General features: G+C 36.5%; 1 protein-coding gene across 1 annotated transcript in view; it reads right to left on the bottom strand.

Annotated features, from left to right (window-relative positions):
- Positions 1-16,540, bottom strand: part of LOC144963747 (putative ammonium transporter 3) — a 51,606-nt gene that overhangs the window by 2,972 nt on the left and 32,094 nt on the right. The window contains exons 3-11 of the mRNA XM_078897694.1: positions 14,801-15,046; positions 11,092-11,253; positions 10,112-10,253; positions 8,577-8,648; positions 8,120-8,179; positions 4,525-4,601; positions 3,201-3,349; positions 2,443-2,610; positions 381-504 (exon numbers count right to left, since the gene is read on the bottom strand). Of these exons, the coding sequence (XP_078753820.1) occupies positions 381-504; positions 2,443-2,610; positions 3,201-3,349; positions 4,525-4,601; positions 8,120-8,179; positions 8,577-8,648; positions 10,112-10,253; positions 11,092-11,253; positions 14,801-15,046 (1,200 nt within the window). The remainder of the gene's footprint in view (positions 1-380; positions 505-2,442; positions 2,611-3,200; positions 3,350-4,524; positions 4,602-8,119; positions 8,180-8,576; positions 8,649-10,111; positions 10,254-11,091; positions 11,254-14,800; positions 15,047-16,540) is intronic.

Raw genomic sequence — 16,540 nt, 5'->3', positions numbered from 1 at the left:
CCCTCCCCTTCTCTATATTCCTCTCCCTTCCCCCCCCCCCCCCCCCCTCACAGTTTTTCTCTCTATCGAAATCATTATTTCTCATTCAAACATGTAATCGTTTATGTTGTTGGGTATGATTTTGAGTTTAAAATATGAATTAAAATTATTTACAGAATATTGATGAGCGCATTACTTCATTATATTATCATACTGGTATTCAAAATTCTGTTTCATTTTAAAATACTGTCTACTACGTGAAATATAAATTTAAATTTAAATTGAGCATTTATATAGCGCAATATCCACTTAACGTGCTCAATGCGCTTTACAAATATAAGTCAACTAAGTAAGTCAACTAATCATTTTATGAAAATAGGTTTAGATTCGTTATTTACTACCTGAAAACACAGTGTGTGGTACATCACCGAACCACTTATCGGAAGAAATGTTATGCTCCACCAGATCTGCTCCCAGAAGCTCATCTTCCAAAGATAGACGTAACCCGATAGTTTTGTCAATGACCTGAGATAAAAGTAAAATGATTCTAATAACATAATTAATTAAATTAAATTAAAATAAAATTCCCTTTATTCATCCCATAGGGATGCAGCGCCACAAATTGAGCTAGGACGAGGTGACTTGCTCAAGGCCACACAGCACAGCGGCGGTTGATCGAACTCGGTACCTTCAGGGTAGGAAGCCAAAACCGTACCGCTGAGCCACGCTGCTCCCAATGTGGAAAAAAGTGGAAGGTGAATCAATTTCAGTAAAGTGAGTGGAGCAGGTACTTATGTTGATAATAACAAGAAATGAAATGAGTAGGAAAGTGCCAGAATACAATAGAGATTAGAAATTTCACGACGATGGAGGCTCGAACCCGCGACCTTACTGATACGACAACTCAGCCTGGCCGGGGAGAGCATGGCGCTACTGTCAGAGCTATCCACCACTCCAATTAAAAGGGGTATCAAACTCTGTCTATCTTGAACCGCTCTATCAATTTCAGTCTAATCTATAAGTATTGTCTTTGTCAGTTTTTCTTTACTAATACTGGTCTAGCGGTGTATGATATGTTGAGCGTTAACCAGTGAGCTGCCGTGCTCTCTCTGCCTTCAAATGTCGATCGATTTTATTGCCTCTTATATTGGCAAAAACTCTCAAACCTGGGACCTCGCGAGGTCTTTCTTTAAATCCTGGTTTGAAAATGGTTGCCAAGACGAAGGTCATTTTAATCGATCGATTTTTGAAGGACGATTTTTCTGGCCATTTTATAAATATATACGCGTCTTTCGAGAGTATGGTCATTATCTCGTTAAGGCCTTATTTGATATTCCTTTGCTTTGCATTTTTCGAAACCACTCCCTTATCCTGATATCTATTGTCTAAATATCTTATAGTTTATTATCCTTATTATATCAAATACTATTCCATGGAGAAGTATCTAGACAGTTCATGAGCCGAGCCGATATTCATTACGTGTGTAAGTCTTGCATAGATATTTTTATTTAGCAAACAGGCCTTTATACACACATTGCAAAAGAAATCTGACATTTTTTACGCTAAATTTATATTGCTTAACAAGGTGTTAGCGTGTTGTGCAGCTATAGTGTCTAGTGGTATGACACTTGTTTTCGGATCGGAGGGTCCTGGGTACGAGCCTCGCTCGGTTAATAGTTGAGTCATTGGAAAAGGCTCTTTACTCACATTCTCGCACCGTAGTCAGGTGTAAAATGAGTTCCTGGCCGTCAACAGCAATATCGCCTAACCGGCGTCAGGTCTCGTTCTGCATGTTACATGTTTCTGTTGGTCAGGGACCCTTTGTAAGGCGCTTTGAGCACGTTCAATGGATATTGCGCTATATAAAATCTCAAGCTCGGGAGTCAAAAGTTTTATGTCACATAAAAGAGCATTTACTAAACTACATGGATGCTTGGTTATATTACAATAACAGCGTGGATGGTGAACATGTTTGTAAGAACTTAATATTTCGACTTAGAAAATGACACAAAGAAGAAATTATACAGAATGTTACATGGACAATCGTCAAAACGGAAATTGCAGTCAAACGGAGGTTACACGCGTTACTAATGAATGGAACAGTACATACCTATGGAAACCTCCGTCGTTTTTTGCTTATGTATGCTTCTGCAGTCTTCGTTTTGAGGATGACTTTTGTTTTCGACGATATGATTGGTTTGTACTGATTTGATTGTAACAATTTTTTGTATCATTGAACTTGTATTAAATTACTTTTTTTGTGACAGGCAAGTTCATAATTATGCTTGAAAGCTATTACTGATAAAACAGCGTTGCGTTAATTGGGGCGCCGAGTATAGTAAAAATTATGGCCATTGTCACAAATTATTATTGTAAACGTGGGATCAATACACGTTACTATTTATGGGAGGGGCGAGGAGTAAAATAATCAACTCTATAATTAAGTGTACCCTTGCCACTTACAAAGAGAAGAATGAACGTGATGAGCGCTGACCAAGTCATTTCACACACGATGGCCAGCAATTGGGTACCCAAGAGATAAAACCCCCCATCGTGAAACAGCCCTGCCCTTCCAACCAAAAGGTCTTCCACAGGCGTTTTTGACGCAAACAGACCAACTGACAACAAGCCCTGAAATGCAAAGTTTATCACAGCTCAAAAAAGGCTGTTACGAAAATGTCAAGAGTAAGTTTGCTCATAAGAGAGAAAAAAAGAGAGCGGAAACAAACAAACAAACAAACAAACAAACAAAAAAAAAAAAAAAAAAAAGAGAGAGAGAGAGAGAGAGAGAGAGAGAGAGAGAGAGAGAGAGAGAGAGAGAGAGAGAGAGAGAGAGAGAGATAGCCTACTTAATGAATGCCTTTAAATACCGTTTTTATTTCTTGTACTTTCATGAACAAAAACGGAAAGTGAATGCAAGCTAATCTAAAATGCAATGAAAGAGTCGAACCATGGAATCTCCAGTGGCGAATCAGTGCGCAGATCACTGAGCTAAGGGATGTCATGACAGTTCAGGAAACATTTTTGTTTATAAAGATTGCTTCCAATCGATGCTAAATATCTTCAGGAATTTTGTGGTCTGTAGTGAATAATGGCTTTAGTTTGTCCTTCAATGTTTTATTTCTGTAATATTTCTTAACTTTTGATGATTTTTCCTCTTCTTCAGTTTTTTACGGTAACCTAACCATGTTTTGACTTTCGTTGGTTGTCAAATTTCTTACCCAGAAACCACCAGCGCCATGTACAGCCACGGCAGAGACAGGGTCATCCACTTTCAGTTTATATAATAAGGCGTCTGTCCCCAGAGTGGCCATAGCACCCACAGAACCAATGATGACAGCTTCCCATGGATGGACCAGAGGGCAGCTTGCTGATGGACGTCAGGAGTTGGAAAAACAAGATAAGGGAATTTTACTGTGTTTTCTCAAAAGTAAAGAGAAGTTACGAGGTCCATTCCATAAATTACGTACTATTGATTATATCCTGGAAATCACATAACAAAGGGCCATCAAATACAGACCAAAGGACCTTTACTCTATTGTGTTAGCTACTCTATATTGTCACTGTCGAGGCGCTTTACAAAAGTATTTTAAGATTCACTATGCAAAAAAAAAAGAAGAAAAAACCCAACCCCCTCCCCCCAAAAAAAATCACCCCAAAGAACAAAACAAAAACAAACAAAAAACAAAATTATTAACCCCCCCCCCTACAAAAACAAAACAAAACAAGGGTTGAATTCTATCTTAGCTCACAATTTGACACATGCACATCTTATCCTGCTCTGATGTTTACAGCTACTCACACCCAAACAAACAAACAAACACACACAAGCACACACAAACACAAACGCACACAAATATATCGATAGACCAAGACGATCTCAGATATCTCAAAAGTAACAAATTCGAGTTCTTTTTCTTGATTTATTTGTATCTAATTTGAACTATCTAGACCTATCTATCTCAAATTTATCAAAAAGCCTTTAAAATATAACACACAAATGGCTCAGCTTCCATCCAATGCAACAACAAAACAAGAACATTTTCCCCAACTTCTTAGAAGAGAAACCAATAAAATTACACGCTAACGCATTCAAATTAAGACTTAAATAATAATAACCTCGCAAGAAATCCAAACTGCATGGGCCTTTTGGAATAAAATGACTATCATATTAGTACAAGAATGAAATACAGAGTTACATTTTTAAAAAAATACATGAAATCCTTGTTAATTGTGCGGCTATATGGTCTAGTGGTATGGCAGTCGCTTTTGATCGGAAGGTCCTGAGTTCGGAGCATAGTTGAGTCTTGGAAAACGCTCTTTACTCATATTCTATCATCGTACTCAGGTATAAAATGAATACCTGGCCGTTAACAGCGTTGTCTCTGTCCGAAAAAAGTAAAATCGCCTAACAGACGTCATGTCTCGTTCTACATATTACGTGTTGTTGGCAGTCAGGGACCCTTTGTAAAGCGCTTTGAGCATTTTTAGTGAATTTTTCTCTATATCAAAGCTCGGGTATTAAAAAAAGAAAAATTAACATACCTGTAATGGAAACAAGAGCTCCAAGAATGGAATTTATAAGAAAACCAATGTCAAACTTGCCTTTGTGAACAACAGCGCTGGAAGGGAAAAATAGCATGGGTCTGTATCAAACAGCAGTGCATATAAAAATTATATAAAAAAGGGGAAGCCTTTGAACATTTGTGAACTATCGTCTCGAAACCGTATTATATCATGACAAGCCAGATTCCAAAATGACCACAATTGTGAGATTTCATTTTGTCACTTTAAGGAACGGAATGGGGTCCCGATAGCTCAGAGCACTCAGAGCTTTATACGCAAAGGAAACGAGATGGATCCGGGAGCAGTCTACTGACTCCACCTGTTCACCCGACAGTGATTGGGTAGCTGGGTCTGTTAGATCTGGCGGAAAGTACTTTGCAATAGAATAGCGTCCTATCCAAAGGTTAGCAAGCAATTGATATTGTCCGTTTCACGCTATAGAAACCGGGTTAAACTCCGGCTCCATGGACGTCATGACTCCGAAGGACCACTTATGGAACTCAATACATTAATAAATAGCTGTATCACCTATAACATACGACTTGAGGCAATGGGTCACAATTTACTGAGAACCGAGAAATTGCATGGGTTGGTAAAGAAAATAGATATCTACTACAACTAACCAGCCGTACTCTGACATAACACATTTTTCTGCCTTAGCCGGTGAATGTTTACTTCATTTATACGATTCCCAACTTGTCAAATAGAACCTAAGACTTCAAATCTTTCTCAAATTTAAGACTTTGTATCTTAAAGTTCGGGGCCATGCCAACCTACCGATAAAAAAGTAAAAAAAAATATTGCTAGAATTAGGAAAATAAGTTTTTTCAGTGTATGACTTGAGGACCGGAATAAATCATATGATCAACTAATTTCAACAAGAGAGATTTCCTAATTAATTTTCTTAAAAGTAACGTCCTCATTGTTTGGTAAAGAATGTTGGGAGACAACAAATACAACAGCATAGAAATTAGAAGCGTTCCAGATCAAATGTGTGGAAAGAATCCTAAGAATATTCTAGCCAAATGTCATGAGGATCTCCTACAGAAAACTGGCATGGGCACAATAACAGAAACCATCAGAACCAGACGTTTGAGATGGCTTGGTCATATCAGCAGAATACAAGCGGACTGCAACCAGAGAACAGTGTTATGCTGGATTCCACAAGGAAAAAGTACTTTGCAAGAACTTACCCAAGAAGACCTGGAGTAAAACTGTTCAATGAGAACTAAAAGCCCAAGGCCTCGGCCTGCAGACTGCATCTCATACAGCGAATGATCAAGAATATTGGCGATCACTTGCTGTTGCCTCAAGCACCCGAGCGCTGCAACGGTTTAGTGAGTAAGTGAATCCCTAGTTACGTGATATTCTATAAATTCTAATGTTGCCTGTTCCAGCCATTGGCGTCAATACCATTCCAAGCGGATCGGTCTTGTTCTTTTCTGATGAAGCTTGCGTTACTTACTTTTTCACTTGTCAAGATGTTTAGCCAGGCTATTCAAACTATTCACTTTTAGACGTCTTCCGTTGCGTGGACCATTAACTAACATAAAATATTTGGCCAGAAAACTCGTCCTTCATATATCGCTCGATTTAACTGATCCTCCTCTTCATCATTTTAATCGGTCGATATTTGGAGGATGAATTTTCTGACCAAATTTTTAAATACGTTTTCTTTTCAGAGTACGATCGTTAACTGGTTAACTTGACCAAGTAAATCAGACATTTCAGTTTGGACTGTCTGTATAAACAACAGATGAGACAAATTTCCCAATTCGTTATGTTTTTGATTAGAGTCTTTTCACATACGCTTTTCTCAATACCCAGCGTCATCCACTATTAGTAGACGATGCCCAGCTAACAAAGTTCTGGCAAAAGGTTGTTAATTATCAAACTCATTCAACTTTTGCGATTTCTACTTGGATTAATTCTATCCTTTCCCATCTTTTCAGTTTGGGACTGTCTTAATAAATAACAGATGGGCTAAATTTCCCATTTCGTTATTGTTTTGATTAGAGTCTTTTTCACATAAGCTTTTCTCAAAATCTAGTGTTATCTGTATCCACTATTAGTAGACGATGCCCATCTAACAGAGTACGTTGCAAAAGGTTGGTAATTATAAAAGTCATTCAATTCTTGCGATCTCTCCTTCGATTAATTCTTTCCTTACCCATCATTTTCCGGATTTTCCCCGAAACGTCATACCCATCCGACATAAAAATTGATGTTTCAAACTCTAATACTAACTCACCAGGAATAAGTACATGCTCTACATAATAATTTTGTTCAGCAAAATAAGCTCTACAACACATAATTAACTTTTTCTTACCGAATGATTTTTCAAGATGTTTACTGAAATGTCATCTCGACCCAACACACACATTGAATTTTTAAAAGTAAAACTTAATGCTTTATATTTTTTGTCGAGTTCTTGTAAACAAACTTTAAGATTTTTCTTAAAATTTTGTGATTTGTAAAAGAAATCGGAAAAATTTAAAAAAAATGTCCTGGGTTCGAGCCTTGCTTGGCGCATTGTTGAGTCCTTGAAAAAAAGGCTCTGTACTCAATTTCTCAGGTGTAAAGTGAGTACCTGGCCTTCATCAGCGTACGTAGTCTGTCGAAAACAATTGTAATATCGCCTAATAGGCGTCAAACCTCGTTCTACATGTTACGTGTAGCTGGTGGTCAGGGACCCTTTGTAAAACGTACTGAGCAGGTTTAGTGGATATTGCCCTATATAAAAGCTCAAGTTTTTTTCTTGTATCGTAGCGGATGTGACGATTTTTAAAATAGTTGGTTACCAGAAGGTTAACTCTATCATTTTAGTTAATATGAAAAAACGCATTAGATACTTATAATAATTTAAGTGACTTTTCTAAATCCATAGTTTATAATTTTTGTTTTTTTAACCAGAAGGTCCGAGGTCCGATCAGTGAAGGTCGATTGATTTTTTGGGATGTTTTTTTTTTCTTGTATTTTTCTTTCTTGCTTTGTCTAGCACCTTTCATACACACTTGTTCAATTCTTTGTCTTAATATATTGATATTGTCTTTGGACGTGGCGTGTATCTTTAAAATAAATCATCTTTCTAAAAAAAAACCTTGAGATTCTTTTATAGAGCAATATTCAATAAATGTGCTCAATTCAGGGGAACAATGACCTCGTTCTTGATTACTATGGGTCACTGCATTGCGGTTGACGCTTGGGTTATTCCAGTCTTCTATTAGAATAGATTCTAAAGACAAAATATTTAACATCGGGCGGGGGGGGGGGGGGGGGGTTGGGGGTTGAATGAAATGACTTTTTATTTTATTTTACAAGGAGACCCAAACCAATAGTGACATTTTACACATAGGATGATCAAGTAATGGCGTCACTAATGCGCTATTATATTTAGTATTCCAGGACAAATCTGTCATCGGCCAGGTACTCGTTTTAAACTCGAGCAGTGCCATTTTCAAGGATTAAATTTTGCGTCATCCAAAGTGAAACTCGAACCAGGGATCCCTTGGTCCGAAGCAAGGATCAAAACACAATACAATGATGCCGCATTTTCTCATACATTGCAATTTACCTTAGGACAATGCCGACAACACCACCTGACATGGACGATAAAAGTGTTGTTACTGCCGTTCTGGTGAATAAACAGGATATATCATCATCATCATCATCATCATCATCATCATCATCATCATCATCATCATCATCATCATCATCATCATCATCATCATCGTCATCATCATCATCACCATCATCATCAAAACCATAACCATTACTAAAACCAATCACCACAGGCATTATCTAGATAAAATATGAATACGATAAAGGAAAGATACATATATAGAAAGCGAGATGGATAGGTAGATAGTCGTTAAAATACATATATGAATACATGCATATATAAGATAAGACTGATCATGGAATTCATTTTTAGGAGAATTACTCACAACTGTTACGAGTAACAATTTAAAAAAAACGTAAATAGTTCACAAAACTTGTTTTCTAAACGTGCAATGGAGTGATTTACTCACTTGGCTGCGAGCTTCCATTTTCCTCTGGAAATGCCGAATGTGCTTCCACAGTTGAAGGCCAACCAACCCCACCTGAATCAAAAAATATCATATCTAACTATTCTTTTTAGTTTCGATTAATTTTGATTATAAGATAACTCTGCATTGGTACAATCTTTTTTCATGCATCACAGAAACACATAAACCCCCCCCCCCCAAAAAAAAAAAAAAAAAAAAAAAAAAATAAAGAAAAAAAAAAAAGAAACAACAACAAAAAAATAATACACAACTTAAAAAAAACAACAAAATATCAACCACCACCCCCCCCCCTCAACAAAAAAACCCCGCAAAAACAAACAAAAATAAAAGAAGAAACAACCCCCCCCCCCCCCAAAAAAAAGAAAACAACAAAATAAAAAACAAAAACAAAAACAAAACAATAACAAGAAAAAACTAGAGCTTTTATTCAGTGCAACATCCACCAAACGTATTCAAAGCGCTTTACAAAGGGTCACTGACCATCAGCAACAGGTAATATGTAGAACGAAACATGACGCCTGTTAGGCGATATTGCAATTTTTTCGACAGAGACAAGGTACTCATTTTGTATTTGAGTACGACGAGAGAATGTGAGTAAAGAGCCTTTTCCAAGGATTCAACTATGCGCCGAGCGAGGCTCGAACCCAGGTCATACCACACGTCCACATTGTAGCCGCAATCCAAATATCAACTATCTCGACTGTACCCGGGATTGATCTTGATTCTTTGCATGTGTAGCGAGTGCTCTACCAAATGAGCTATTGGGACCCAAACAATTTCATATGATATCGTTTATTCATCACTTGTCCTTAACTCACTCAACCCAAACACCGACTATAACCGTAGTTTACCCGGGTTACTTTTACCCCATGCCTATTTATTACATTTTTCAGAGACAAATTACAGGCGTAGTATCAAAGCTAATGTTTTTAGAATTTACATGTTAATGGTAGTTGAATATAACTATCTATGTACATTCTCATTTTTAATACATTTTTTCCAATTTTGAAAAGTAACAAAAATCTCTAGGATTGAGTGAGTTAATACTGACGACACTTTCCCGTTTTCACAAAGAAATCATAAACGTGATGCAGGCCTAAATCGTTGGTATTGCTTTCTTGGTGATTGCCAATTACTTAGTTATGCCATATAAAGAAAGGTCTACTGTGTTTAACTAGAGCATACTAGAGCATTTATATAGCACAATATCCACTAAATGTGCTCAAAGCGCTTTACAAAGGGTCCCTGACCAACTGCAACACGTAACATGTCGCACGAGACATGATGCCTGTTAGGAGATATTACAATTTTTTCCCGATCGATACAACTCTGTCAACGGCAAGGTACTCATTTTGAACTTGAGTACGATGAGAGAATGTGAGTAAAGAGCCTTTTCCAAGGATTCCACTAAGCGCCGAGCGAGACTCGAACCCAGGAATTTCCGATCGGTATTGCTCTCTTGGTGATACCAATTACTTAGTTATGCCATATTATAAAGAAACGTCTATTGTGTTTACCACAGCATGAACATCCCGATAATAGCATTGGTTGGGTTTGCCATTGAGGATTTGGGTGCATCCTTCTCAAATCTGCCAGATCTTGGCTTCAACATCAATGTCGCCACTAAGCCGGATACTCCTCCTATCATATGGACAACGCCTGTGAATGAAGATATGAAACATGAATTGACTCGACTCTGAAAATATGCTTTATCTTCTCAATATTTTTTTAATCTGACTTAACCCTTTCCTTACCAGCCATTTTCAGAATTTTCCCCAAAATTTAACAACGACCCAACACAAAGATAGTTTTTTCTTACTCAAACAGAAAAGCAACAAATGCATTCTAAGCATAATAATGATGAGCAAAATGAACTCTACAACACATTGTCACGATTTTATAGCTATAATAAAACATTTTTCTTTAAATTATGTGATGTACAAAAGAAATCTGAATGAGAAAAGTACTGGTTTGATCGTAACGAATGTGACGATTTTCCTATGGTGGTAAGGAAACATTTTCAAATTGGCACAGCAGCATCTGAGCATCATTTCCAAATTTAACTAATCCCGCTCCTTGAACGACGGTTTAAAAATAACCCTACCCCTAAAAAAATCAAAATAAAAACAAACAAACAATCAAGAAGTAAACCGAAAACTTCTTTAAAAACCCAACAAGCAACAACCCCAAAATTCCAAACAAGCAAACAATAAAGGGAAGTTTTTATATGACATAATAACTATTGATAACAGTCAAAGAGCTTTATAAAGGGTTCCTCAACTATAAAAACATTGAATAAAATGTTAATATTAATGGACGTAATTTATTTGAAAATTTCTGCAAATTAAGAAACTGATTCTTTGCAGTAACCCCCCCCCCCCTCCCTCCAACTCAACTCGACTCTTATATCGTTGGTATGCGACAATAAATTCAATTTTTACCATTTATATCTCAACCCAACATAATACCATTTGGAGGAAGTGGGTCACGTATTTACCTGACCCAGCGAAATCAATGGCCCCTAGTTGGGCCAAAAATCCATCGGTGGCCCAGGCCCAGTGTGCTGGGATACAGTAGACCACTGTGTTGAACAGGGAAAAGATGATGTACGAACTAAGTTTTGTTCGTTCTGCCATGGAACCCGATACTATTGTTGTAGCTGAGGGAAAGAGGAAACAAAGGGGAAGTACAAAATAAAACCTTTTTTTTCAACTTATTGTAAAGCGATTTGAGCACATGTAGTGGATATTGCGCTATATAAAGCTCATTTTTTAAAAATATTTTTTTTAAAGGGATGTGATAACGGTATGCGTTCATGGCTATCGATTAATTAAATTCGTTATTTTTGTAGCGCATTGACACTAACTCTAAAGCTCTTGGTATTAAGTGTGGAGTCAAAATCATGGAAAAAATGATTGGGCTTTTATATAGTGCGATATCCACTAAACGTGCTCAAAGCGCTTTACAAGGGGCCCCTGGCCAATAGCAAAACTTAACATGTAGGACGGGACGTGACGCCCGTTAGGCGATATTAAAATTAATTCGGACAGAGACAACGCTGACAACGGCCAGGTGCTCATGAGTACGGTGAGAGAATGTGAGTAAAGAGCCTTTTCCAAGGACTTAACTATGCGAAGAGCGAGGTTCGAACCCAGGACCCTCCGATCCGAAAGCGGGTGTCATACCACAAGACCACATAGTCGCAAAAAAGTATATACGGTAGTTATTTATTGGGGAACTTCAGGCACGGAATTGACGATAAAATTGATGAAAGCTTTATGGAATCTACTTTGATCTTTCGATTGATGCCAGAATCAATATCGCAGCCATATTTCTATAATATAATTGAATTTTGTTCGTTTCCACTCAGTTATTTTGAAAATACAACATGTGTTAAATTTCTAATTATCTAAAGATCTGAAGAGGTGAAAGAAACAGTGCCAGACAAAGCAAGAAAAAAAAAGAACCCATCCCAAAAATCGTTCTTGCTTTGTCTGGCACTGCTTCATATTAATCCCATCAAATCTTTATCTTATACCAGTGCCTTCACCCTAATTTCTCAATTTGATATTTCATAAATATTTATACATTCATATATTTCAAATCTCCGGTTTTTTTGTTGTTGTAAATGATAAAACTGTCGATACGTATTCATCAGTATCCCGCCTAAAATTCTACATTTTTTGTAATTTAGTGTAATAATAATATAACAAATCATAACTTAAGCAAATTCACAAGGCTTTGTCAACAAGACCGAATTTCCCTCAAATAAAAAATTCTTATTTTCCCTATTTATTTGGTTATATTAACGACGTTATCGTTTTCACAGGATATCTTTAGGTAAACAATAAACGATGATGAAGACTATACAAGTAGAAATAATAAACTAAACTAATTGAGAAATAATTCGGTTGCGTATTGATTACGCTGTTCAAACAATATTTTTAATGATTTAATTTATTATTGATAATAATTACAAACCTGCCAACTTGAAAATTTGAAAATTCGAAATTTTTTCGGAGATAAAAATTGTAGTAGCTACAGTTAATTTTAAAAATCAACAATTTTCCTTCACGATGATCAAATAACACTTCAAAATCCTTAAAATTTTGTAGTTTGGTAACAACTTTCATTTTCAGTAAGTTTGAATGATTTGAGCTGCTAATGAAGTTCTGAAATTGGGATCAAAATGACGTATTTCTACGAAATTTTCCTAAAAGCAGGCAGGTCTGTATTATACATTATTCTTTCTAACTGCACGGAATGTTTATCAACGACAAACAAACAGTCATTCTTCAGCAGCTTCTACTATTATTCTCTGATAAACAAGTTTGACACAATGGCAGCTTAACAATTTTCCTAGGGCAGATCATTGATTATGTATGAACCTGACGCTAAACTGTCTCCTTACCACCATTTTCAGAATTTTTCCTGAACCTTCACCCCAGCCCATCACAAAAATAGATGTTTCTTACTCAAAAAGAAAAGCAAGAAATAACATTCTATACATTATATTGATAAGCAAAATCAACGCTCCCTACAGTGGTAAGTTTTTATAGAAATTACATTTACATATTTAAAATTTTGTTATATACACAAGTAATTAGAATACGAAAATCGTTGGTTACATCGTAACGAATATGTCGATTTTACTGTGGTTGGTAAGGGGAGAGTTCAATATCTCAAAGAGCTGTAAAATTTACAATAAGCATGAATTTAGACTCTAATCTTTATCAATATTTGATACAATCAATATCTGGTTTTCCCGAAAAGAATAATTGTTATATACACTTCATAAAAGTTCAAACAAAACTATTTGACATAAGAGGTAACAACCCGGTAGTTAGAAATATAAATCATATTAGGAAAGAAGTTTTGAAAATAACGAAAAAGATGAAAATGGGGAACATGTATTCAAGGCATGTCAATCAGAAAAATAAGATAAATAAGCTAAAAGATAGGAATAAGATAAATTGAATTTAAAAAAAGATGAAATTAAGTTGATTCATCCCAAAGGATATATATATATATATATATATATATATCTATATATATATATATATATATATATATATATATATATATATATATTATATATATATATATATATAATATATATATATATATATAATATATATATATATATATATTTGGGGGCGGGGGGGGGGGGGGGTATTTATCTCGAGAAAAAGACCGCGGCTGTGTGGTCTTGTGGTATGACACTCGCCATTGGTTCGGAAGGTCTTGGGTTCGAGTCCCTTTCTGAGCCGCCCATATTGAGTCCTTGGAAAAAGCTCTTTACTCACAATCTCTCATCGTGTTCAGGTGTAAAAAGAGTACCAGGCTATTAAAGATACTGCATGTGTCGGGAAAAAATGCCCTTTTAAAGCACTTTTAGCACGTTTGGTGAATATTGCGCTACATAAAAGCTCAGGTTTATGGCTTATGCTTAGATTAAGTTAGATAAACAAACCGCCAACCGCAATTCAGAGCCTCAAAAAAAAAAGTGCAAAAGGATTACGTTTTTTGCTCAAAGAAAACAGAGGGTCTCTATCCCATGGGTGGAGGTGCAATGTCGTGTGTACTCGACCATCTTACTTAGTTGGTTAGTTGGTATCATCACAATATCATGCATAGCATTGACATAATATTAGTCATTCAAAGCCATGAGATCGTAGATCCAAACGGTATTCCCGTTCTATAGACTCACTATATTTTTGACTGACTTTTCGAATTCCCAGGTTTGAGAGTTTTTGCCAAGAAGTGGGTCATTTAAATCGATCGATATTAAAAAAACAAAACAACAAAACTTGAGCTTTTATATAGAGCAATATCTACTTAATGTACTCAAAGCGCTTTACAAGGGGTCCGTTACCAACACCAACACAAAACATGTTGACCGAGTCATGACGGCTTTTAGGCAATATTACAATTTTTTTCGGACAGAGACAACGCTGTTAACGGCCATGAACTCATTTTACATCTGAGTACGGTGAGAGAATGTGAGTAAAGAGTCTTTTCCAAGGAATCAAATATGCGCCGACGAGGCTCGAACCCAGGACCTACCGATCCGAAAGCGAGTGTCAAACCACTAGACCACATAGCCGCACAGGACGATTTTTCTGGCCAAATTTTTAAAAACATATTTTGTTTTCTTCAAAGTACGACAGGTAACTGGTTAACGGTGCATCTGATTCCTTACTCACCCGTCGTTGCAAAAGATAACTGGAAAACAAATGAAGAGAAAATCACGCCCAACTCGTCTCCTTGGACGTCGACAAAAAAGTAACCCAGACCACAGAAAGGATTCGAACCATCGTCTTTTCCGAAGCTGAGCCCAAATCCGAACATCCAGTATGTCAGGCCACCGAAGACAACATCAACCACGTTCTTGACCATGATGTTCACTTCATTCTTAGAGGATACATTGCCCGCTTCCAGGAGGCCGAAACCTGTTGGAATGTAACAAGATTTTACCTTACTCAATCCTAGAGATTTTTGCTATTTTTCAAAATTGGAAAAAAATGTATTAAAAATGAGCATTAGAATATATTATTTAACTATCATTAACATGCAAAAACTAAAAACATTAGCTTTGATACTACGTCTATAATTTGTGTCAGAAAAATGTAATAAATAGGCTTGGCGTAAAAGTTACCCGGGTAAACTACGGATATAGTCGGTATTAGGGTTTAGTGAGTTAAGAATAGTGCCCTTTTGAAATTCTAGACGTGTATCCCAATCGGTTCACGATCTTGGCCACTCGCTTTTACTTCTTCAAGCCCGTTCTATAGATCCGTCCTATTGGGGTTTCATTATAAAATTCATGGGCTTTAAACAACACTATACGGTCTCAAATAATTTCATTCTTGCTTTAATTCGCTGCTCTTTATATCAATCAACTTTGAATGGAAGGGTTTTTGTTTGAACTCAAAGTAAAAGATAATTAACAATTACATCACAATTGATATAAAACACTATAGCAGTAGGATTAACAACAAAAAAAACAACAAAAAACAAAAAAAAAGAAAAACAAAACAAAACAAACAAACAAAAACAAAAACAAAAACAAAACAAACAAACAAACAAATAAACAAAAAAAAATAGAAATAAAATAAGACACGATCAATTGCAGCTCGTCGCGCTATACAATAATGCACTTGTTCCCCAGCAGGCTACACTGAACACATATTCCAAAGTTAATATGACGTCTTTTTTATGTTAGGCTATACATCTCTTATTCAAAGATCATTCATTTGTAACTTATATGAAATTTGGCCAAGGGCATTAAAAAAAAAAAACGCATGAAAAGTATATCTTCTACATATCTCGTTTTAAAAAAAGGATGGGATAAAAAGCGTACACATGGATTTTTATTAAGTATGGCGTGGCAAGTGAATGTATGGGTTTTTTAAGTATTAGAAAGAAAGAGAACATATGGGCTTTTTAAAAAGTACGGGATAGCCTGCTTGTCATCAATACCTCCGAAAAGTACATTATTTCAAACGGTAAAACTGGCACCAGACGCGTTTTTATAACTAGCACTAGCTAATAATAATAAGCTGGCAACCGTACAGTCGGAACAGGAAAAAATACTTAAAAACGCCGACGAAAACATCATTAGACATATCTAATCCTTATTGAATACGAACTAAGCTTCTTGCTTATCCATTTGTACACAATTCCACGGAGAGATGGCCCGTGGTTATCAGTGTGTAATTGCTGGCCTGGAAATAACAAACACCCCCCCCCCCCACACACACACACAAAACACACGGCAAACAAACAAACAAACGTGTCTAGTCGTGTGCCACTCACTGTGGTATGACACTCGCCTACGCATCGGTATCCCGAGTTCGTGTCCCGCTCTTGACAGCGAAAAATTGAGTTCTTGGAAAAGACTCTTTACTCACATTCTCTAACCGTACTTAGTTGTAGGGGAGGGC

The sequence above is a fragment of the Berghia stephanieae genome, chromosome 2 (assembly GCF_034508935.2).
Source record: "Berghia stephanieae isolate SIO BIC M18660-M18661 chromosome 2, UCSD_Bste_1.3, whole genome shotgun sequence".
NCBI lineage: Eukaryota > Metazoa > Mollusca > Gastropoda > Nudibranchia > Aeolidiidae > Berghia > Berghia stephanieae.
Note: the sequence above shows the minus strand (reverse complement) of the source record. Positions and strands in the feature narration are given on the sequence as shown.